General features: G+C 36.2%; 1 protein-coding gene across 1 annotated transcript in view; it reads right to left on the bottom strand.

Annotated features, from left to right (window-relative positions):
- Positions 1–26,484, bottom strand: part of LOC117332500 (autism susceptibility gene 2 protein-like) — a 250,883-nt gene that overhangs the window by 67,822 nt on the left and 156,577 nt on the right. Inside the window, exons 3-4 of the mRNA XM_033891431.1 lie at positions 6,503–6,634; positions 3,448–3,483 (exon numbers count right to left, since the gene is read on the bottom strand). Of these exons, the coding sequence (XP_033747322.1) occupies positions 3,448–3,483; positions 6,503–6,634 (168 nt within the window). The remainder of the gene's footprint in view (positions 1–3,447; positions 3,484–6,502; positions 6,635–26,484) is intronic.

The following is a 26,484-nucleotide window of genomic DNA, read 5'->3' as shown; positions in this document are numbered from 1 at the left end:
TCAGAAGTAAGAGTAAGCTATGACTGTCACAGACTTAAGTCAGCTTTAGCCACTTCAGGGGATGTTTATAAAAAAATTACACTTCTGTTCAATAATAAAATCTAAAAGTGTTTGTCCAAGAAAATCTATCAACTGGTTAATGTTACACTACCACTACTTTTTATGTACTGTGAAAATGATGACCATGCGATCATATTTTCTCTCTTTATCATGGATCACACTAGAATTCCTTGAATGCGTAATGTTTCTCTCCTATAACCATTGGTTACTGAACTTTTGATAACATATCTTTTTTTTTAAAAAAGCAAAACATGCTTATTCAATGATGGTTGTGCTTAACTCTTCTGCGGGCTGTATTTGAATCTGATCCACCTACAGTGGTAAGGCTGGCAGTGTAGGTCGTTGTTGTATTGACCAACTCTATCACGTATTTATTGACATTAAGACTTGGTTCATTGTATCAGCAGCCCTACCTGGGGGTAAACAGCATTAACACTACACCAATTTCACACCATTTCCATGCTTAACAGTGCATGTTTACCCATTCTGATTGTTGCTAGCTCTGATAATGATGGGGATGAAAGAATGATAAAAGCCATTACCGATTGAGCATGTTTTTTGTTCTCCAGTGCTGAAGAGTTCGTACACAAAGCTTCGCCTCAAAGAAGTGTTTATTTGGTTAGGTATGCAAACACCAGAGTTCCGGATAGCAAGTGAAATCATTAACTAGAAATGTAACACGACTTTGATTAGTAGATGGAGCTAAACGATGAAAAGACTTTACAACCTCCAGGCAGTAAAACACACACTTCGCTATCTCATGATGGCTCATTAACTTTGCTTCTTTTTGATGACTGCACTTTTCATTAACACTTTGTTCTTTGAAAATTTTGAAATGTATTAAAAGACAAATATGGGCAATACCATGCTCACTAAAATCAGCCAACATTTCATGTCAATTTATAGTCTTGCTTTCAACACAAACCTGTCCATCATGACAACTTATAACAGAAACTTGTCTACTCCTACAATCCTAAAGCAGAAACCTGTCTATAGTAACCATCCTAAATAGAAACCTTTCTACAATGACCATCCTAAAACAGAAACCTGTCAACTGAGACAATCCTGTATACTGTGATAATCTTATATTAATTTTATGAATATAATATTCACTGTTTTTCAACCAATCAGTTGTTATGACCATATAAGGCTGTGGAATAAGCACCTGTCCCAGAAACCAGTTTGTGTCTTAATACAGTATGACCATGGTCAAGAGTTATACTTCCAACCTGATCAGTGAAGAGCCCTTACTCTGGACAAGTCTGGAGTGTTTCTGTGACCCTGACAGCTGACCAGGTCTGCTATCACAGTAATTGGAACAACACTTGAACTTTTGACAAAGCTAGTTGTCTTTGCACATATAACCAATGGCTAACTACCAGAGCTTGCTCTTACAAATCACTCTTATTATAAAGCATTCTAACAAAATCGGTCTCTTCAAATGAAATTCCATCTGCTTAGAGACCTCTTCAGTGTGGTTATGAGGCTACAGGAGTAAAGGCTAACGTACAGTGTGGTTTGAACTGGCTCGCCTTACTAAGGCAGCTTCAGATCTGTTCAAGTGGCCAGACTCTGGACAATGAAGTCGAGTCTCCTTCAGTTGACAAAGTAACCCATTACAATGAGTAGATGGCCCTAGGCCCCGACACAAGTCGATGGCCTGATCAACCTCTATAGCACTTGGACCATTGGTCAGGTGGAGAGTGGGGTGCGCTCGACCAGACAGGCAATGTGGGTGCTGGCTTCAATGGCCTTCGATAATGTTCATCAACAGCGACACATCAGGGCAAAACATCGCGCAACACTGGAGCAGGTGAATAGCATTCACGACCAAACACATTAGTTGTCGTCTCTCTTCCTCAAGGCAAAACATCAAATCCAAGCAAAGCCGATAATTTCTGCTCCCGGCTAATTTCACATAAGGTAGAGTCTACTATTGATCGAGTTGCAATTATTTCTCTTTGAATTTCCCTTATGGCTTGTATTCCCCGCGTAGCACTAATTTGGGGTAATGTTTAATGAATAAGATACGACACTAAGCAGAACCAGTGTATATAGTGTGGGGCCATACTAAGTGACTTCCACGTTGGTCTATAACAAAGCAGGGTATCCCCACTTACAACCACAGTATAATTGATACCATTACACCAAATATCTGCTATACATTCATTGAAAGGAAATTTAGGCCTTGAAAGGCCACAATGAGTGTAAAAACATAAGGAAAGACATTACGTGTTTCTGCAATTTTGTCTTAACAATCTTTTCTTACTTAAAAGTGTAATATCCTAATTTTACATTTCGTTCGTAATTGAAAGCAAGAAATTGCTGTTCGTAATAGAGCAGGTTTTGTTCCAATCCATTAACGCAAACCCTTCCCTGAATTATCCATTTTCTTCTGTTAATTTGATGGCCTTTTTAGATTAATTGATTTTAAAATGTAATTATGAACTTGATGACAAAACTCAAATGAAACTTTTCTTCCCTAATTAGATTTTCTTGAATCGACTGCAATTTTTTTGTCGATTTAGCTGCAATAGTCGCCCGATATTGATCCAGAAGAGCATTTGGGTAGAAGTTTTTCCTTTGCTTTTTCCCTTCACTCTGTCTTGCCATTTCTGTTGCTTGATCTAAGATCTAGAGCCCCTTGTGACACTTACAGTTTTCCAACTACCATCACAGATGATACTAGCTATTAAATGGAGCTGATTAACCATTTGTAGTCGAGATTTCTTTTGGAAATAAAATAACTTGTTCCCAATCCGCTAATTACGTTTTGAGATTGTGGCAACTCCACTGAAGGATGGTTAATACTTTGGATGCAGATAGAGAAAATAAATTGGAGGAAAAATAATTGGACATAAACAGCTGCATCATTAATGAATGATGATGGTTTGGAATTTCATTGAGCTATCCTTGTCGATTTTTAATCGGTGGTTTTGTCTTTTGAAATTCCACCTTTGTGTCGGTGGTTTTGTCTTTTGAAATTCCACCTTTGTGCCACAGTTTTGTATTTTCTGCTAAAATTTCACATTTTCCATCATCAAATATCATCTGGTCTAAAGAAATTATATCAGACAAGGCTGGTAATGGTGAACACACGAGAATGTAACCCTATACAGCCTTTCATTTTAAAACCAATTATAAACATTTGATTTCTATCATATTTTACCCCAACAATAAGTCTCTGAATAAAAATGAGGAAGATATAATTCCCGAATTAACAATGTAGAAAAACCAGAACTTCCCTGCTGTATATTTCAGATTTAAGTGAAATTATTATCAAAACGTAAATCTTATCACGATATGATAATGGGATGGGGCTCAAGGACATGAAACCTCACAGTGTTAACAGAGCTACACAGAAATTTGTAGTGACAATATACTTACTAAATATCCGCGGCCTGAACTGGAATGTGAACTTGCCTGCAATGGGAAGACATAAAAAAACATTGAGGAAATATCTCATCTGTTAATTATACAAATACTAGCTGTAAAATATCTCATCTGTTAATTATACAAATACTAGCTGTAAAATATCTCATCTGTAAATTATACAAATACTAGCTGTAAAATATCTCATCTGTCAATTATACAAATACTAACTTTAAAATATCTCATCTGTCAATTATACAAATACTAACTTTAAAATATCTCATCTGTCAATTATACAAATACTAGCTGAAAATTTATCATCTGTCAATTATACAAATACTAACTGTACTATATCTTGCCTGTCAATTATACAAATACTATCTGTAAAATATCTTGCCTGTCAATTATACAAATACTATCTGTAAAATATCTTGCCTGACAATTATACAAATACTAACTGTAAAATATTTACATTTGGTGTGGCAATGCCCTTATATATTACTAGTAAATCCCTACCAAAAGCAGCTTCATCTATGAGAGTATAACTGAAGTTGCCCTGAGGGCGTATGAATATCTCACTTGCAAAAAATGTAAACAAAGATGGCCGCCATACATTGTAAAGTCACATTGACATGAGATTTTAATAAATTCTAATTTGCGATTCATTAATAGAACGTAAATATAAGCGATAAACTGCCTAGATGCGGCAGACCTACTGGTATAACTGCTACATGTGTCACAGACAAACTGAATGGTGCGCTAGTGCGCACCATTCAGTTTGTCTGTGACACATGTGGCAGTTATACCAGTAGGTCTGCCGCATCTAGGCAGTTTATTGCTTAAATATCTCATCTGTCAATTATACAAATACTAACTGTACTATATCTTGCCTGACAATTATACAAATACTAACTGTAAAATATTTCACCTGTCAATTATACAAATACTAACTTTAAACCATTATCTGGAGTTTTGTTGATATATTTTAGTAAATAGTTAAGAATGAATTGGCTGATACCTCTTTGCAACTTCGAACATTTCATTAATCATCTTAAAAACGTAGGTATTCTGCGTCTAAATTAACAGATATTTTCTAACGGCAGTTGTGATTTCTATGGAATCTAGATACCACTACTATAATACAAGTGAAACCTTTTAGATGGTTATTAATAACATAACTATCAAACTAACAAATTTCAACCCGATTACTTACATAAATTCTCAATATGGGCCAATTACAAGCAACCTGACCAACAAAATTCAGCTGAATTATCCTTAGCAGTTTGGGAGAAGATGTCATTTTTTCAAAATGGTCAAATGTAAATGATAAAAGTTTTGTGAATGCAATGTTATATTATCACCGTGATCAAAAATTGTTCTGAATAATATCACCGTGATCAAAAATTGTTCTGAATAATCAACCAATTATGTGATATCTATAACCAGATATTTTCTCTATAGATCTGATGTTTCATGTGTCCTCTGTGTGATCAGCTGGAAACCAGGCTTTCGTAGATATAAAACCTCACGCTCCCGTTAGATATAATGGACCATGAGCACAATGTCATATTGAACATTGGAGAACAGGTTCATATTACTTCACCCAGGTATTTTAAACCTGTGTAAATTTAAAACAATGCCAATGTCCTTTTGTCCTTACCAGCATCCTCTATTACATTCTGACACTGAAACATCATGGATTTTTCTCCATTTTTTTCTGTTTTTTGTTTGTTTTGTTTTTGATTATACACAACTGTACCATTAAAATATGATTTTACTGTAGAATAATTTTTATTATTTTGCTTGTAATCTGAACATTCAGAGTTACACAGCAGACAAATGTATTTCAAGTACTGCAGTCAGCAGGTAATTCCATAATGAATGGTCTGCAGAACAATAGACTTTATGTATGAGTTGTGCAGCAAGAGAATAATTCTTACCCAGTCATAGACTACATATTTCATAACTTTAATACACATGATGCCAGCAGTCACCTCAGTAATGGAAGATTCAATGTATTTCAGACTAAACATTTACAAAAGATATATTTCCAAACCTATTTAATTGATTGATGAAATGAGTTTGTGCAGAGAAGCAATTTATGTGAAACTGATGATGTGTAATGTTCATTAGTTGTGTTTAAATCAATATCACAGCTTTGCAGCATTTGAAGGATGACTCTGCACTACCAATTAAACAACTCTTCCTCCAAATAGGCATATACATGTCGAACTTTGAACTTTGTGAGTCTAGAATGTACTCAAGTTTGTCTGTTTGATTTATGCAATAGCCCAATCAGGTCAGGGTCAATTTGTGGGTGGGGCTCTTTGTAGTAGCTAGTGGCTACCTCACCATATTGGATGTCAATCTCATGCTGTCCAGAGTAAATAATGTACTTGTCTAAAGACACAACCAAGACAACGACAACACAAGACAGTAGGTAATCTTACCTTCCAGAGACTCACAAACCTTCCTTTGTAGGAATCGAACCACACACCTCAGAGCTTTGCCAGAGGTTGTCAGATATGCTACCCATTGAGCTATCACACCCGGAATATCACAAAGTGACTTAATGTACTGCTGGTACATACCGGTGGTACATACTGGTATGAATGCAATGGTATGACTATACATCATCTGAGTGGTACATACTGGTATGAATGCAATGGTATGACTATACATCATCTGAGTGGTACATCCTGGTATGAATGCAGTGGTATGACTACGCATCATCTGAGTGGTACATACTGGTATGAATGCAATGGTATGACTATACATCATCTGAGTGGTACATACTGGTATGAATGCAATGGTATGACTATACATCATCTGAGTGGCACATACTGGTATGAATGCAATGGTATGACTATACATCATCTGAGTGGTACATACTGGTATGAATGCAATGGTATGACTATACATCATCTGAGTGGTACATACTGGTATGAATGCAGTGGTATGACTATACATCATCTGAGTGGTACATACTGGTATGAATGCAATGGTATGTCTATAACTCTTCATCTAATATGTTTAGCTACATTACTATACATGCAGGAGCACAACTTACATCACTAAGCACGTCCTGTGAGGTCTGGTCTGGACCGTTGTGGTCTAGGATCTCGGTCTGGTCACTACGTGGACTGCCCAATGGGTCGTCAAAGGGGTTGCCTGGCAATGTTGGAGAATGTGGACTGATTTTCTGGAAAGACAAAAACAGGTGATTCCCATTAGAGCATATATAAACTAGTATTTAGATATTTATTGTTAACATGTAGGTTGAAAGTGTTTACTCAGTAATCAACAAGATGTATACCATAATCTATTTCGAACACATGCAAGATGTATAACGTGATCAGTTTTAAACATCTGCATGATCTACATCATCATCAGTTTTAAACATCTGCATGATCTACATCATAATCAGTTTCAAACATCTGCGAGATACATAATAATCTATCAAAACACAAAGTTGTATACAAGCTCTAGCCATCAACGTCATATATATATAAACCCTTGTTGTTATTGGGAAGCCAGCTGTACTAGAGGTCAGTATCAATTGTTTTGTGTGTGATTTGTTTTACAAAGGAGATTCCTTAGGGAAATAAATGAAGATGTTAATATGATGGCCATCAATATCATCCAATGTATAACTGGTGATAATTTCAAATTTCTACTGAAGAATATAAACTGCTCAGTGATAATTTAAATGTTCTTGATTTAATATTTCATTTTGTAGTATCTAAAATGTTCAGGCAAGTTTTAATTTATCTTGCAGTGAAATACGATATTTCTTTTACACATTACACAGAAAAAATATCACTTTCAAATGCCAACCTTTAAACCAGCCCAGTACTTATTTTAAAACACAGGCATTCATCAGCCAGCATAAAAACACTATCACCATGATCAATAACATGATCCGTTAGACCCACTTTAACCTTCCACCTGATATATAGCTCTGTGAGATATAAAATTCATGAGGAATTTATCAACACAACAACAATCCCCATAAAATGTCTAGAGCACACAAAAATATATACCTCTAGTCATAATAAAAAGGAAATCCCAAATTCTATCAGATTTTAGTGACAGACTTTTCCTCATAAAACAAACTATTAACAGTATATCATGGATATATATATATAGGAATGAACCAGTGGGTATGTATATGTTATATGCAATGGTGGTGTGAATCTATAAGATATATCGTGGATATTCAATGGTGGTATACATCAATAAGATATATTGTGGATATTCAATGGTGGTATACATCAATAAGATATATTGTGGATATTCAATGGTGGTATACATCAATAAGATATATTGTGGATATTCAATGGTGGTATACATCAATAAGATATATTGTGGATATTCAATGGTGGTATACATCAATAAGATATATTGTGGATATTCAATGGTGGTATACATCAATAAGATATATCATGGATACTCAATGGTGGTATAAATCTGTAAGATATATCGTGGTATTCAATGGCGGTATGAATCTATAAGATATATCATGGATATTCAATGGTGGTATGAATCTGTAAGATATATCACAGATATTCAATGGCAGTATGAATCTATAAGATATATCATGGATATTCAATGGTGGTATGAATCTATAAGATATATCATGGATATTCAATAGATCGAGGTTCATTGATATTCAACAGAGGTATAAATCTGTTAAGATACATCCTGGATTCAATAACAGTATAAATCTGTTAAGATATATCCTGGATTCAATAACAGTATAAATCTGTTAAGATATATCCTGGATTCAATAACAGTATAAATCTGTTAAGATATATCCTGGATTCAATAACAGCTCTGTTAAGATACATCCTGTATTCAATAACAGTATAAATCTGTTAAGATATATCCTGGATTCAACAGAGGTATAAATCTCTTATGATATACCCTAAGGATGTTTGTAAGTAGGATTTACCAGGAAAAAGCTTAAGTCTGGAAAGCAATTCTGTTTTCCAACCTTAGACTACCATATAAGGTGAAATATAACACTAGCTCAGGTGTAGCTTTATGCTAGATAATAATTTTCTGGGCTATTTCGCTTTTAAAGTTCTGTTATCAAAATGAGATTAGGGAATGAAAAGTAAGAGCAGTTATAGGACAAATGGCTATATAAAAGCTGACTTGATTGTCTGTGAATGTCCCTCAGCACAAAAGCCCAGTAATGAAGGTTATGGAGCACATTTTCTAGCCTATGATGGCATAATTTGCCGGAAAGGCATACAGCAAAATGTCTCTCGATAGCAGAAAACGTCGTAAAAAATGGTGGAAAGGAAGACGTAAACTTGCAATCTATAAAATGTGTTTTGAGCACAGTCTGATAATGACTCGAGGGAGATATTATTAACCACTAAACTTAGCACTAAAAGCTGTTCCCATTTAATGCGTTTCTATATTCCCAGAAAGTGCTAGTCCCTGATGCCTACTCCAACAGACTCTATCCTGGCAATCCCACATACAACATGCTCCCTAGTCGACCCAGGGTTAAAACAATTGGTGACATCTTAGTATTTGTTTTTTAGGAGCCCACTATCCAATAGAATCGATTACAAACTCGGCCAAAGTGGATTAACACTCCTCAGAGTCGAGAAAATGTCAGAACAAATTTTCCATTTGGATATCGTCGTCCAAGCTAATGTGACGATAGTTGTGTCAATCACCCAGGCAATGAAGAATCTGCCCATACACGAAGCAAGCTGCAGATGGTCCAATACAAACCAAATATCATTTTTACAGTAATGACAATTTAGTGTCTTTCTAGAAGAGACATAAGTGCCTCAAGTGAAGTCTTTTTCAAAAGGTCAAAGGAATGGTATGCTCGTTCGTCACTGTTTAGAAAAATGATTAAAAGTAATGAAGATACCAACCCAAACACCCGTAGGTGTCTAACATTTAGATCTACTTCAGCAATTAGAACCTGCTTAACAGCAAATAATGTCATTTTCTAAGATTATAGAAAAGTCAAGCGTGTTGATGTACTTTACCAGGCCTACCTCTACAGTGCCAACGTACATCCTTCTCTACCTCCTGTGTTTTAAATTTGTACTACAACATTTTTGTTCTAGGAATGCTGGACCTACAGTAATGTGGAATAAATTTTGCACTTTAGAACTGTTAATCTTTACATGTACTTTAAACTTTTTCATCTTTTAAGCATACCAAACCTGTACTTCAAAACATTTAATTTTTGCGGCATGCTCAACTTGTACTTCAAAACATTTAATCTTTGCGGCATGCTCAGCCTGTACTTCAAAACATTTAATCTTTGCGGCATGCTCAGCCTGTACTTCAAAACATTTAATCTTTGCGGCATACCAAACCTTTATTTCAGAACCTTTTATATTTTAAGTATGCTAAATCTATACTTCAAATTTTTTAATGCTTTGTGGGTGTTGGACCTAAAGTTCGGACTTGTACTTCTGATTTTAAGTTTAACAGGGGAATGCTTGACTTATAATCCAAATTTTTTTTATGTTGATTATGACTTAAAAAAAACAAGACATAAATGTCATGTTGCATTGACTCTTAAGTAAAATCTGCACTGTTTTAGGTCTGCATGACCTTGACATTGGTAAACATATCTAAGGGTTGGCACTTCTGGGATTTTTTTTTTTAGATAGCTGTAAATTTTATTTTTTTTAAATGTTTAAAAATCATTACGTTAATTTTGTGTTAATTATCTCGAGTTAATTTTTTCCTATCCCAAGATATGCCTTCTTTATCTTTTTCATCAATTATAGAATGTTTTTTATCATGAAATTCAAATTGATGGTAATTTGTGATGCTGGAAACAGCCATATACTTGAAAACTGAAACTTTAAAGCTGTTTTAATATGTACATTAGAAGAAATTTAATTCAAAACTAATTTCTTCATGCTTTAAGAAATTGAGTCTTAAAATATACATGTTATTTTTTTACATCAAGTAGGAAATTCTGTCCACTTGTTAAGCCAATCAAATGTCTCGCAGCCGATGGTCATCAGTGTCTGTAATTTGAATGGTTTACGGCAGCCATTGATTTCATCACACGGTAAGAGTCATTTCAAGGACAGTTTGCCTCTATACCAGCAACCATTCATCATGAAAATAGTTATTTTCATTTGATGTACAAGAATGTATTTGCACAAATCACAGTATCAGCTGTTCAGTTTTTCCTACATTTTGGAGAAAATGATACACAGACTACGGCAGCTGATTTTTTTTATCTGTGCCATGTAATTTTCTGTCGACACCTTTAATAGCATTGTACAGCATTCATTATAAGCTGCATATATTGGGAGAAAATTATAGGTTTGAGAAAGCTCTGACCCCAATTGAGTTCGCTGGGAGGTGGAAGCTATAGTTAGCTAGTTATACATGTGAGTATAGAGGCTGAATGACTGTAATTAGGGGTTAACTAGTGCCCCTAATGACAGTCATCAGCACAACAAAGATGGAGATAGGGCGGCTCCTAGCTGTGGAGTACAGTATAGCTCCGGGCTGATCAGGCTCATCGTCCTCTACAGCTCAGTCACAAACCCGCACGTCTCCGCAGCTCTCACAGACGCCATCACACGACACCATGTCTTCTGTTGTCAAAATTTCTAATGTAGCGTTATTTTCTTAGTTAAAATCAAATTTTAAAATTGTCAATCTTTTCTTTTTAATTGATTTAGAGATTGCAATGTACTAGATGTATATAACTTGACATTTGAGATCCTATCAACAGTAACTTGGTGATGAGTTTACAAAAGATTTTGACACAATTGACGAATCAATTACTGCATCAAAAATAGATAGGGGCCACAAATATAAATTCCACGGAAACACAGTACAAGTTTTTAGGACGGTTTTGCATAATCACAATTTCACAACTGCTAAAATGATGAGACAAGAATCTATACAGATTTTGAAGAGCTATCTCCCTGACATCTCACAACCTAGCTAGACACAGCAGCTAGAAACCAAATACCACACCTACAAAAGCCTTGGAAACTGTGTTAGCAAAAACTACAACGAGAATGTTCTATATCACCTTGTGTCTAGTGACATCTATAAAACGTTAGTCCTGGTAGACTGGAACGGTCTATAGACTGTACAGCCCACTGGTAAACCCTCCACAAATATAAACCTAATTTAGCCCTTTTATCACTTTAATTTCCTTAGCTCAAATTTCGTGTAATGCATTTTTGATGGGGGAACATCACATTATGTAATCTCCAATAAGATTATGGGTATGTACATAGTGACATCTGCCTGGAATCAATACTTTGTCTCTGTACATGGATCGGGACCACTTTTATTTCCTAAAATACTCCACATTCTCTGGCTGTTTTTATACTCTACACCTTCAATTCCATCCAATCTATTGTGTTTATATTGTCGTGTAACCCATTACTCTTTTGACAATTCCATGTCTATCCATCTTCTGTCTGGTTTTTATGGTCGTTTTCAGTATAGACCATCCAACTATGACCATATTAAGGATCTATTGGTTTTCTGCTTATCAAATGTGACATATCATTCTCCTGATATTGGTATTCATCAAGACCTCTGTGTATAAATCCCATATAATCATTTACATATCATTCTGTCTTCTGGTTTTTTATAACGTTTTATCGTATTTCAATAATTTACGTATCATTCTGTCTTCTGGTTTTTTATAACGTTTTATCGTATTTCAATCATTTACGTATCATTCTGTCTTCTGGTTTTTTATAAAGTTTTATCGTATTTCAATCATTTACGTATCATTCTGTCTTCTGGTTTTTTATAACGTTTTATCGTATTTCAATCATTTACGTATCATTCTGTCTTCTGGTTTTTTATAACGTTTTATCGTATATCAATCATTTACGAATCATCGTCCTCTGTTTTTTGTACTTTATACCATATTTTAATTATTTACATATTATTTTTGTGCATTTCATCTTTGTCCCTTGCATGATAATTTGCTTAAGTCCTTTGCATTATATTTGACATTTGTTTGTATATATTACAATTGTCTTCAGTTCATTAATACAGCCCAACTTTCGTATCTCAAACTCTGATAACTTGAAGAATGTGCTTAATATAAAGTAAAAATTCAGTTTTGACAATAAAACTTATAAAATATACACTCTCAAATACTTAAAATATCTCAAGGCTTTTTCGCGACCTTACTCAGACTTTAACGTAACAAAGTTCAACTGTACATGACTTTTCACCATTCTTTATTGGCATGACCTCTGACCACGTGACCTTTGTCTGTGACTGTCTTGTGACTTATGTTGTATGGAGATGACCTTCCTACATATGACCTCTGTTGTTTGTGTATGACCTCTGTTGTTTTAAATGACCTTTGTGGTTTGTATTATTTGGTTATAACTTCTTCCTTGCCTTTTACTTTCAGAAAACACTGCATATAGTTCAAGTTAGAAGTCTGCATGTTTTCAACCTATTAGTTCTGGAAATTTGCTCCTTTCTCCATGTTAGAAATGTCTGGCAAATTCCATCAGCCAATTTATAACTCATATTTAAGTAAACTTTGATTAAAACAGATACAAATACAATATCCAACATTCTTCAGCAATCTTCCACCCAAAAATAATCAACTAATCTCAAATGTACCAATTTCTGTCTAATCAATGACCAAATCAGGGCCCTAATATTGTCGTCATGGATACCATAACAAGCATGAATAAGGTCATTAAGTTCTTAACATCAGAAATCTGACAAAGCCATGAATGATTGAATCTGTTATCACTGCTTTGTCAAGGATGCAAATCATCCCCGCCATCAATGGAGGCATCTTTGTATCCGGTGGAAAAGCAATGTAACATTTCACTGATCAATTGTGGCAATAAATCTGATCAACAGCTAGGACAATTGATCCGACTTAATCTCCATCACAACTGTGTGGCAAGCACTGGCTTCAGTACACAAAGAGTCGGAGGAGACTGGGCCAGCAAACCAGACCTCCCCAGTATACACAGGCCAGCAAACCAGACCTCCCCAGTACACACAGGCCAGCAAACCAGACCTCCCCAGTACACACAGGCCAGCAAACCAGACCTCCCCAGTACACACAGGCCAGCAAACCAGACCTCCCCAGTACACACAGGCCAGCAAACCAGACCTCCCCAGTACACACAGGCCAGCAAACCAGACCTCCCCAGTATACACAGGCCAGCAAACCAGACCTCCCCAGTACACACAGGCCAGCAAACCAGACCTCCCCAGTACACACAGGCCAGCAAACCAGACCTCCCCAGTATACACAGGCCAGCAAACCAGACCTCCCCAGTATACACAGGCCAGCAAACCAGACCTCCCCAGTACACACAGGCCAGCAAACCAGATCTCCCCAGTACACACAGGCCAAGATGGGGCCAGCAAACCAGACCTCCCCAGTATACACAGGCCAAGACTGGGCCAGCAAACCAGACCTCCCCAGTATACACAGGCCAGCAAACAAGACCTCCCCAGTATACACAGGCCAAGACTGGGCCAGCAAACCAGACCTCCCCAGTATACACAGGCCAGCAAACCAGACCTCCCCAGTATACACAGGCCAGCAAACCAGACCTCCCCAGTATACACAGGCCAGCAAACCAGACCTCCCCAGTATACACAGGCCAAGACTGGGCCAGCAAACAAGACCTCCCCAGTATACACAGGCCAAGACTGGGCCAGCAAACCAGACCTCCTCAGTATACACAGGCCAAGACTGGGCCAGCAAACCAGACCTCCTCAGTATACACAGGCCAAGACTGGGCCAGCAAACAAGACCTCCCCAGTATATACAGGCCAGCAAACCAGACCTCCCCAGTATACACAGGCCAGCAAACCAGACCTCCCCAGTATACACAGGCCAAGACTGGGCCAGCAAACCAGACCTCCCCAGTATATACAGGCCAGCAAACCAGACCTCCCCAGTATACACAGGCCAAAACTGGGCCAGCAAACCAGCTTCAGTTTCTATTCATTGTCAACCAAAGCGTCATAGACATATTTGCCAATGAACAAAAATTAATGGTAAACTTGGTGTCTAACAAAGAAACCTCTCATACCTTTGTCGATATACAGCCAGTATAAACCTTATACAACAGACCATGTAGACAAACTCTCTTAGCATCCTTACTTTGAAACTCTAATAAATTCTGCTTGTAAGTCATGTTAACAGGACTGGTGCATGCATGGAAGCCAACATTCAGATCAGCAGTGTTAACCATGAATTTGTTTCTCTTTGGCAAACAATGTCATACCTCACCCCTCTTGGGACTGCATAGCAATTGCTACTTGGACTGAAGGAGAAGTGTTTTTGAGACCGTTGTCCAGGAGATTAGATTTTCTATTGTGTAGGCTCATCCCTAACAGTTCACACATAAAGATTGACCTTGAAAACTGCCAATAAATCTCCTCCTATTAATGTCATTGTTAGCACAGTGTGATGATCCAAAACATTTTATGGATAGGCGACTTCAGCAGCAGCAGCAGCTGAAATATTGATTTGGATATGGTATCATGTTTCATGTTTGACTTGACTCCCCATTTCCTTTTCTATATCAGGAAAAATTCACAGTGCAATTTAATCCAGGACAAACAATCACACCTGAAACACCTCGTTAGAATTATCACCTGTGCCATGACAGCTAAACACCTGAAACACCATGTTAGAATTATCACCTGTGCCATGACAGCTAAACACCTGAAACACCTCGTTAGAACTATCACCTGCACAATGACAACTAATAACACCTAAAACACCTCGTTAGAATTATTACCTGCACCACGACAGCTAAAAACACCTGAAACACCTCGTTAGAATTATTACCTGCACAATGACAGCTAAAAACACCTGAAACACCTCGTTAGAAATATTAACTGCACAATGACAGCTAATAACACGTGAAACACCTTGATAGAATTATTACCTGCACCACGACAGCTAATAACACCTGAAACACCTCGTTAGAATTATTACCTGCACCACGACAGCTAATAACACCTGAAAGACTTTGTTACAACTCTGATGAGGCAATAGCATTCAGCAAACATACTAATGGATGACTTGAACTATTAATCTTAACTGCTCAAACTTATTTTCACAAACAAGGTACTAACACTTAAAGTAAATAGTCACTTTGTCCTTGACCTTGGAACTCGTAAACACTTGTCTTGGACCTTGGAACTCCAAACACAAGGATGTTACCCATATTTAACCTTAGTATAAAGTCTGACCAAAATCCATAAAAGAATGAAGTTGTTAAGTGTTTCAACTAAATCAGTTGATGGTTTTCTATATATAGCAAAAGTGACCTTGGCCTTGACCTTGGAACCCTCAAACATGAAGATGACCAAAGTATACTCATACTTAATCTCCGTATGAAGTTTGACCAAAATCTGTCTAAAGAATGAAGTTGCTAAGTGTTTACATTGAATCAGGGCGCAATGCAACACGAGAGGAAGGGTCAGACACCGGCAACACTATATGCCCCCTTAATTTTACAGCAGGGGCATAAAACTGAGTAAAATATATAGCTTAATCTAATATTGAAACAGAACTAGTAGTGTTCTAACTGGCCACGGCTTGAAAATTCGGCCATCATTTAATCAATTACCATGATGTTCCAAAGAGAGGGAAATACATCTAGATGTTCAGTCTGGCAGCGTGTTTTTCTCTCCGAGCTCAGCTGATCAATAAGTTGGAGAAAAGTACATCTCTTAATTAAGTCTCCTACAAAGACCCTAAGAGGCAAAATCGGCAAAGTAGTAATTCCAACATATTAACGTGTCAAGTTCTATACAATTTTCAAGTTCTTTACATTTTGTCGATGAAAAAAAAAACCTGATGACAGAAAAAGTTATAATGGTGATTGGAATAAACAGCAACAAAGGCGCTATGCTATTGATAATTAGGTTAATAGTACAGAATTCTAAAACACTCTCCCTGTATTTTAATATGTGCATCAGTTCCACTACACATTTACATTTCCCAACAAAGTGGGGGGTTTTTTCACTGCAATATTCCTGGCAAATAAGTGGTTTTTTTTTTTCTTACAACTACATTGTTTTCATTTGATAGTCCCAACCTAATTAGGAAGTACAAGACAAGTATAAAGGGAGATAGGGATATCATTTGTCAAATTGGAAATAATTCTACACATGTAACTTAAATACAGAGAAAGAGATGCGATACTAAACTCTTTGGAACAAGCTTTGTTCCGCACCAATATCCAGCAATGATAGGAACCTGCTTACTGTATACCACATATACCCCACGGGCCAACTCCATTAACATCCTACTCACACCGGGCCAGCAAAACAATTTTATTGAGGCAGATATTTATTTCACTGGTGTCTAGAGAATGAATTGATAAGACTGCCTGCCAGTGCTCCCTGTTCTTTATCCAGGTAAGATAGCTGTTAAAGAACTGGAGTTACCATCAGTAGAGATCACAGTCTATAGACACTGATAACAGCCACCCCTAGTGTGGACTTTATGTCTACAGATTCAAAAGCCAATATTAAATGTTTGAAGGCATTGTAAACAAATTTGAATTTACAACTTTTACATACAATTACCATAGGATGATTGATAACGAATTGTAGCACAGGAGAGTTCCAAAAGGTTCCCCAACTCTTTTTGAAAAGGAAGAAAGGACACCCTTACAGTGACTTGTTATCCTGCGGTGTGGTCACCCCAGCTCCTACTGGATTATGTGTCTGGTCAGGTATGAAGGACCTTATCTACAATGACTCCCATATATCACCAACCATCAAAGGACCAACAACTCTACTCCTTAAATCATACAACAAATCAGACTCCTACAAGTGTTTGCTTTTAGCTGGCGCTATAGGTGTGAATCTTTTCATGCCAAACAATATATCAACACAGACATTTATATACATAACTCTTCACAGAACAAGCTTGCCAAACTTCAAATGACAAAAGATTGTGTTTTATATCATTTAAGCAAGTTAGTGCTCGAAAAGACTTTTCAGAAGTAATAACATATTAAGTGGAAGCTTTTCCATTCTATAACATACACTTCACCTGATTTTAGCTGTGTGCTTGCTTTTGATTAAAAATAAACAACAAATAGAAATATAGATTGAGGATCTGCCAATCTAATGATAGCATGAAATTAAAGTCAGTGAAGTTCACACTTTGACCTAGTCAAAATCACTTTCAAGAACTTTAAAATTTCACAACAGATTACACTGACATCTATATATACTTGACTTCCCCACCAAGGTCAAATCCACAACTTGTCAATATCCACCCTCAGCTCCTTACTCATAGCAGGTGCTATCACTGTCAATTAAAGCAACACATTCATTGTCAATTAAATTAGCACCTTCACTGTCAATTAAAGCAACACATTCACTGTCAATTAGAGCAACACTTTCACTGTCAAGTAAAGCAACACATTCACTGTCAATTAAAGCAACATTTTCACTGTCAAAGCAACACATTCACTGTCAATTAAAGCAACACATTCACTGTCAATTAAAGCAACACATTCACTGTCAATTAAAGCAACACATTCACTGTCAATTAAAGCAACACATTCACTGTCAATTAGAGCAACACATTCACTGTCAATTAAATCAACACATTCACTGTCAATTAAAGCAACACTTTCACTGTCAATTAGAGCAACACATTCACTGTCAAGTAAAGCAACACATTCACTGTCAATTAAAGCAACACATTCACTGTTAATTAAAGCAACACATTCACTGTCAATTAGAGCAACACATTTACTGTCAATTAAAGCAACACAATCACATATGTTTCCATAGATAACATTTAATTTGTCACACATGTTACATTATGTTATTGAGGTGAATTAAATGATTTTAAGAGTACTAAGCTAGTTAATTTTCAATTTGATCTTGATAAAACTGGCAAGTCATCCCACAGGATGTCAAATTACACAGGTTCCACTGTGATTGTAGTCCACATGATGTCAGACCAGACAGATTCCACTGTCTGTGGATAACTATCAGCCTTTAATTATTACAGTCTAGCAGAAACATCAAACAAATTAGAGGACATGTAGGACAGTAAAGTGTTGTCATACTGAACAAAATAAAACCAAGAAACAAATCAACATCGGTAAGGAATTCATTTTCGTACATTCATCAAGAAACATATCAACATCGGTAAGGAATTCATTTTCATACATTCATCACTACAGAAAGCTGTGATGTAAATATCTGTGTCTCAGTGTGAAATCCAACATATATCTGCTTGTTAGTATGAGGAAAACAAGAAGACATCAATTTCAATATCACAATCCGTTGTTTTCTGTGGACGACATTACGGTTAAATTCAGGAACAAGGACAAGCTATCAGTTTTAATCAAAATCTTTAAAGGGGGGCCGAGACTATAAAAGGAAATGGGCGGAGCTTATTTCAAAATGTTTCACTTTTTGAGCAGGTTTCACTTCAGGAGCAATATTTATGCCGATGTATCACATTTAAAAAATATATCACACTAAAAATAAGCATGCATGCACATACAGACATGGTTAACATATCTGCCAAACCTTTTTGTTCAAACTCAAATAATAAATCAGTAATTACAACTTTAAAACCTGAAGTGTTGTTCATCTGACAGTTAGTTGTTCCAAATAAGGAGAGTTGACCTTTGCTAACCCCATATGTAATATAGTCCATAACAACACCACATGCCTGCTCCACGTGGTCTCTGTGCTGCATGTGTTTATACAGTGTAAGTGTTAGATGAAGATTTAAAGTGCATGCTTACATACCTTTAAGCCCATATTATTTTCCATATATCAAAATATTTGTCACTAATCACAGACAGGTAGGAAATTCTTCAGCCATAAATTGAATATGACAAAGCTGCATGTATATCATGAAGTATAGCCACTTTTGCTCTTTTAGCAAAGTATATGTACTGACACAATTGTAATTATTTACACCATTTCACAGAGAAAAAGTCCTACACCCATCTATGACCCATGTATGGTTTACCAGATGGGTTTGGATACATGCTTCGCACTTTCAATAAAACACAGTGGGGAATAATTTCCCGTTTGGTCCACACACAGCCATCATTCTCACTTCTTCCCATGTGTGCCTGTTTTCTTCTTTTATATATATGGTTTGTCCATATACCTCTTCGTGATAGCAATGTCCAAAACTTTTTATATCTCTCTTTTCTTAAAGCTGAATTTCGTGCATGTGCAGGTGCACCATTTCCCAGCCATGCTTGGACATCTGAAGTAATACATGGATTACATAAACAGTCTTCACACCCTTCTGTTATGTCATCTTCATGGTCAATATCTGGCACTCTACTACATCTATCAGTGTGGTCACATGCTGTTTCAACTGTTTCCTGGTTATGGTGGTTATTAACATTGGTTGAGATAACATGCTGTGCTTCCTCCTCAGATATGCTCCAGGGGTTACTGACCACAGCATCATCAAAGTCCCAGTCATTATGGTTGAACAGAGATGATATTACATCTATTTGTTCACATGTTAGTCTTAGTTGTACAAGTCTCCTTTCGTCTTCCATTTCTCAATGCTATAAACTTCTGACCACTGCTGTGAATGTGGATAAAGGAAGAATTTTGGCGCTTTTGATGTGTTGGCGGGAGATGGCCGGATCTTGGTCAGTTTATTTTGCTAGGGTTTACAAGGCTGTGTTATGTCATGAAATAAATTGTCCTATATCTTACCACAACATAAATAAAATTGTATTCTACAATTCAATATTACTATTAGTACGGATACAAGATATACGTGTCCAAGATAAAATTACTTCGTGTTCATATATCAATGCAAAACAAATTGTGTAATATATATTATTTACAACACCCCCGGTCAAGTAGAACAGTCCAATTGCATGTGTGTAGTAAATACTGAACCCCTTACACATGTGAATCAGTCTTAAGAATAACTATGGCAGAACAAAATCCATCAAGCACCAGCTCTAGGGAGAGACATGTATCTGATACAGGAGAAATGATGAGAGATAGAAATTTGAGAAGAAAAGAAAACCCTAATAAGGCCATTCTTGGAAACATAAAGTTTTATGTCAATTCTGAAGGTAAAAAGGCAGAAATGTTCAGCAAACTGGAAAAAGCAAAACGTGTGCTTAGAGAGAGAATATCTAATGTGACCAACGCAGAAATTCTACATGAAGCACTTGACCTGTATTTGAGGACATACGATGACGAAAGCTTGGATAACAACAGCGACAGCAATTTTCATCAATATTTGCATTGTAGCCAAGATGAAACCAAGGAAGATATATTCTTGACAACACAGTCAGCAATTAGAAACATGTCTGCTGGAATTCACCAACACAGTCGGATATGTAGGAAAAACATAGATGTAAAGGATATACGCCGCAGTGGACATGCTGGAAAGGTCACATTTATGTGTGAGGACAAGCACACGTTCAAATGTGATACGTCACCACATATAGGAGGTGGGAAGTTCTATGTCAATCTTCGAATGATGCATGCAGTGTTCGGAAGTGGACTTCGTTTTACTCAATATGAAAGAGCATGTAACAGTGCTAATATTGGAGTATGTCCAGAATCTTACTTCGGAAGTGTGCACGATGTTTACTGTGATGTAACATCTGATGTTACGCGTTCATGCATTAGGGATGCAATTGATGAAGAAGTTGCTCATACTATTCTCCAATGTGATGAGGAAAGTGAGGAATACAGAGGAATAAATATCTTGTCTGATGCAAGGCATGGATGGAGGAAAAATGCAGCTCAATCAGATGTTATTGCCTTGGGATCTGCAACCCATAAGGTAGTAGGTGCAGTAACGGTAACTCGTGATGATGACCCAGTGAGTCAACGACATGAACTAATAGGAGCAAAAAAAATCTATGACCATTTTGAAGAAAACGGAGTGAATGTCAATATCCATGGACACGACAGAAATTCATCGATCAACAAATATCTGGACACTGAGCAACCAACAGTAACTAACGCAAATGACACTTGGCATGCTACAAAAGGTATTGCAAAAGTGCTGAAGGCAGTGTCATTAGGACCAAAGAAGATGCACGCAGTTACATGGCACAATGAACTCTCAGACAAAGCAGGGTCCATCAAAACCCACTGTTATTATGCTATGAAAAACTGCAGAAAATCGTCCCAAAAACTTAAAGAACTCCTAGAGAATACTGTGGAACATTATAAAAATAATCATGAAAAGTGCTTGGAAAATTCTAGATGTAGGAAGGACAACAATTACATTCCATCAAAAACCATCATAAAGGACTCTGACGCTGAGAGAATTCTTCTTAAAGCCATTCGCGGATTGCAGATTTATAGGAATGCCTCTGATTACATTCACTGCATTGACACACATTATGTGGAGTCCTTTAATAATGCTTCTCTGACATACCATGACAAAAGGATAGCATTCGGGCACCGAGAATATCAGAGGAGGACAAACATGGCCATTCTGGATTGGAACCATAATGTGGACAGGGAGTACACTTCCATCTCGTATTTTGAGGATGCTAGACACCCCAGAAAACATGCTGGACATAAAAATTTATCTCCAAAGAGTTTTTCATTCCTCAATGAAATATGGGAACATGTCATGGACCATTACAACATGATATAGAAATACTGTGCATGACATGTGACTTTATAAATATACAGTGTACAACATATGTGAGGTTGTAAATACAGTGTACAACATATGACGTAAATACAGTGTACAATATATGACGTTGTAAATACTACAGTGTACAACATATGACGTTGTAAATACAGTGTATATTTATAAATCATTTTACAAACAAAGTAGATACCCTGTTATACTACATACAGTTATTAAACATAATGTACATTGATATATTGCACTGTCATGATGAAATTTATTTGGAATACATTCTATTCCTTCATATGTGGATTATAAATGAAACTTCTTTTAAATTATATGCAATTATTTGTTTTGTTGAACATAGTTTACATTTTAATAGAGTAAATATCAGTAATGAATATATATATATGCATCAAATTACTAACATAAAATGTTAATAGATTACTGATACAAAATTTAAATAAATTACTTATTTAATATTTTATCTAAAAACATTATGTCTCCTTGTTATACCTCTTTAGTTTTTATTGATACAGTGTATACATTTAGTAAGTGACCACCAAACAGATAATCACTCAGCCAGCATGATACCGTATGTCCAGTACCATGTGCCTGTGTTTACAAACACACAGTGGGGCTATTTTTATTGCTGCCAATCTGTTATCTCCCACCCCTCAATTACCACGCTTGACTCCGGTAGGGACCCATGCTCAGCCCGCCTTTAAACACAAGGGAAGAAATCTTAACTTAAAATTTGCAATACTTTTTCTAACTTACAAAAATCACTGGTATACTTCAGTATAGTAATCGATGAAGTAGTTATTGAAGTTTTATAAAACTCTTGAGCTCAATATTATTTACAGACATCCTGCCTATATATCAACCAGTCTCTTCACATAAACTGCCTATGCTTGTTGACCTAAGCAAGATTAGCATTAACACTTTCCTGTAACATATTACCAAGGTGTAAAATAAAGTCACCCATCAACAAAGCAAGTTTTATTTCAACTAAGGTATGGTAATGAAATTCACCTCCTTTATCAAATCTCAAAATACTGTGAAGTACCTGTTTGTCCTGGCAGAATCAGCAGAAAGGCAAATATTGACATGCCTCTTCTAGTGCCTACTTCGGCGACGATATTCAAATTGAAATAATAAAACAATTTTCCACCTTTATTAAACCCCAAATCATGAATAATTTGTTTGTCAAGTTACAATTGTAAATATTGCCCTTGTCAAGAAATATGCACCCTGCTACCATGACAACTATGCAGGACTTGGCTCAATCAGGTCACAGCATTTTAAGTTTTCCTTAGTAACAATACGAATCCAGACTACCTGTCTGCTTTCTTTCCCTACTCATCCTTTCTCACCTGGAGACACCAAAGAGTTCTCTAATCATAAATTCTGTGATTCAGGCTCAACGCCCCCAGTAAAGATACCCTTCCCTCCAACCTGGCTTCCTCTTGATTTACAAACGGCCCTTGGGAGGACCACCATTATTACTCGTTAACAGTAATAGCGGAGGTTATAACTACATGACAACCGTGTTTTATACCCAATGGTATAAATATTCACCTTGTAAATTTGATGGTTGAGGAAGCTGAAATAGAAATTGTCATTAAGCATATTTATGGGGTAGGAATCAGGATTTAGAAATTGGTCACCACAGATTACAACGAAACACTGGGGTTATAAAATACAAATAAAAGCCGTACCAGATAAAGCAATTGCTTGCAGATATTTAGTTGTGATTACCAGTTAAAACCAAATAGGATGTTCTTTGTAACACCTAGGGACAGGTAACTATTGTCATTAACACAAGCATTGGTAGGAACGTTCTGCCAGCATGACAGCTGTTCCTAGAGCAAGTTGGCCATGTCAAACATGCACATCAGAAGAATACACATTTTTACTAATATACATTAGTTCCTCACATGATAAGGAGAGTATATCTGTTCTACCTCAAGATATATATTTTTGAAAGATATATACATATTTCACAGTTCCACTGAGGAAGTAATTTGTACAAAATATTTTTTTTCTTCTTATTATTGTTTTCTTAATCAGAAAGATGTTATCACATTTTCAGATGATTCACTGCTCCTTCATAAACCAATTCTAGAGAACGATTTTTAACTCTTTCCGTACTCGCAGCGACTACACACGTCACAAAAACATGCTCTTGTATCCTTCATGATGACTACACACATCACAATTAACATGCCTTCCCTCCTTTGTGACAACTCAAATCGTCGGAAAACATCGTGAAAAATGTTGATATTACTTGCTGGTTCAGCATAGTCATACGAAGGAATTGACACGGAAATGATATTTTTAAGAAATAATAAGCAATGTAAATATTGTATTGATGAATTATTTTACATACCAGAAGCATATTCATTTGTTAAGATAGTCTATTTCAAAGAAGTCTGCCTGTTCATGCCGGTGTAGTATGGTATTTTGACCCCCATGGTAAATTGACCCCGGGGTCAAAATACCATTATGGTAAAATGACCCCCCCCCATGGTAAAGTGACCCCCCCATACTAAAGTCACTAAAACATGATTTTCATATATCATTTTATATATTTTCATTAAAACAATATTGTATCATTATAAACAGTACAAGTTTGGAGGGGTAGGTTGACTATATAGTGAAATATAGGTGAATAGTTGATGAGAACATTAATGAAGAAATAAAGCTTTTTTATCATGAATTTTGGTAATTTTGGTAACTTATTTTCAAAAAACCTTTATCAGCATCAATAATTCTATAAATTTTAACAACAACAACAAAATTGGTCTGGTCTGGGGTAACTAATTTTGATGAGTCATTTATGCCTGGAAGGGGGGGGGGGGGGGGGGTCACTTTACCATGGCCATGGTAAAGTGACCCCCCCCCCTCCTGCCCCTCCACAACCACCTACAAAGTTAACAATATTTTATTTGTTTACTTCCATTCATCAAAATATACATAAATAAAGTCAAGACAATTGGTCTTAGGGTAGGTGATTTTTGATGTAAGTTATATGGAGAGGTTGGGAAGAGGGAATCACTTTACCATGATTATAGTGAAAATATATTTTTGTGGATTTTTTTTTTTTTTTCACTTAATATTTTTTCAATTAACCTCAAATCATTAATCTATACATTTAAAAACCATTGAATTGAATCGTGATCAGTTAATTTAATGCGATTCATGTAATAAGAGGGAAGGGGGGGGGGGGGGTCACTTTACCATGGCCATGGTAAAGTGACCCCCCCCCCCCCCCTCCTGCCCCTCCACAACCAACCACCTACAATGTTAACAATATTTTATTTGTTTACTTCCATTCATTAAAATATACATAAATAAATTCAAGACAATTGGTCTTAGGGTAGGTGATTTTTGATGTAAGTTATGTGGAGAGGTTGGGAGAGGGGAGTCACTTTACCATGATTATAGTGAAAATATTTTTTTGTGGATTTAATTTTTTTCACTTAATATTTTCCAATCAACCTCAATTCATTAATCTATACATTTAAAAAAATTGAATTGAATGGTTATCAGTGAATTTAATGTGAGTCATGTAATGAGGGGGAAGATGGAGGTGGGGGGGGGGTCACTTTACCATGGCCATGGTAAAATGACCCCCCCACCACTCCCGCCCCTCTACACACCTACAAAGTTAACACTATTTTATTTGTTTTCCTTTCATTCATTATAATATACAAAAATGAAAATAATTGAAGTAAACTACTGAAAGTTTGGCAAAAAACTATTTTTTGATGGAGGGGGAGGGGGTCACTTTACCATAGCCAATCCAAATCATGTTGCTGTTAATGTATAGACCTGCCACGACTTGAAATGATCTACCCCAATACAATTCTGTTGATACTTCACGATCTGATTTATAGAATAATACTTATTTAACCAAAATTTTCAATAATTTATTTCAATTAATTAATCAATCTATATGTGAGAACATAAAGCATCTACAAAATGTTTGGATGTTAACATCATAACAACAAGTGATGTTAATGTGAGTCATGTGAGGAGTGGGGGAAAGCGACCCCCTTCCTTACATAACTTACATCAATATCAATTATCTCAGGCCAATTTAGATTTGTTAAAATGTATAGATTAAGGAATTAAGGTTTATTAAGAAAAAAGGGTAAAATATTTTATTTTATTATGGATATAGTAGCGTAGTAAGTAAAATTGATTAATATATTTTATCAATTTTACTTATTACACTACCATATCACACATACATGATCACATCAAAAATTTTTCTTAGACAAATCTTGTTTTGTTATGATGGATATTTTAAGGAATTGAGTTTTTTTTAGGTCACTGAGACAAAGACTCAAGTGACCTATTCTAATCGCCTTTTGTCCGTCATCGTCTGTCGGCGTCCATAAACTTTTCACATTTTCGACTTCTCC

The sequence above is a fragment of the Pecten maximus genome, chromosome 8 (genome assembly GCF_902652985.1).
Source record: "Pecten maximus chromosome 8, xPecMax1.1, whole genome shotgun sequence".
Classification (NCBI taxonomy): domain Eukaryota; kingdom Metazoa; phylum Mollusca; class Bivalvia; order Pectinida; family Pectinidae; genus Pecten; species Pecten maximus.
This window is presented reverse-complemented; position numbering and strand designations above follow the sequence as displayed.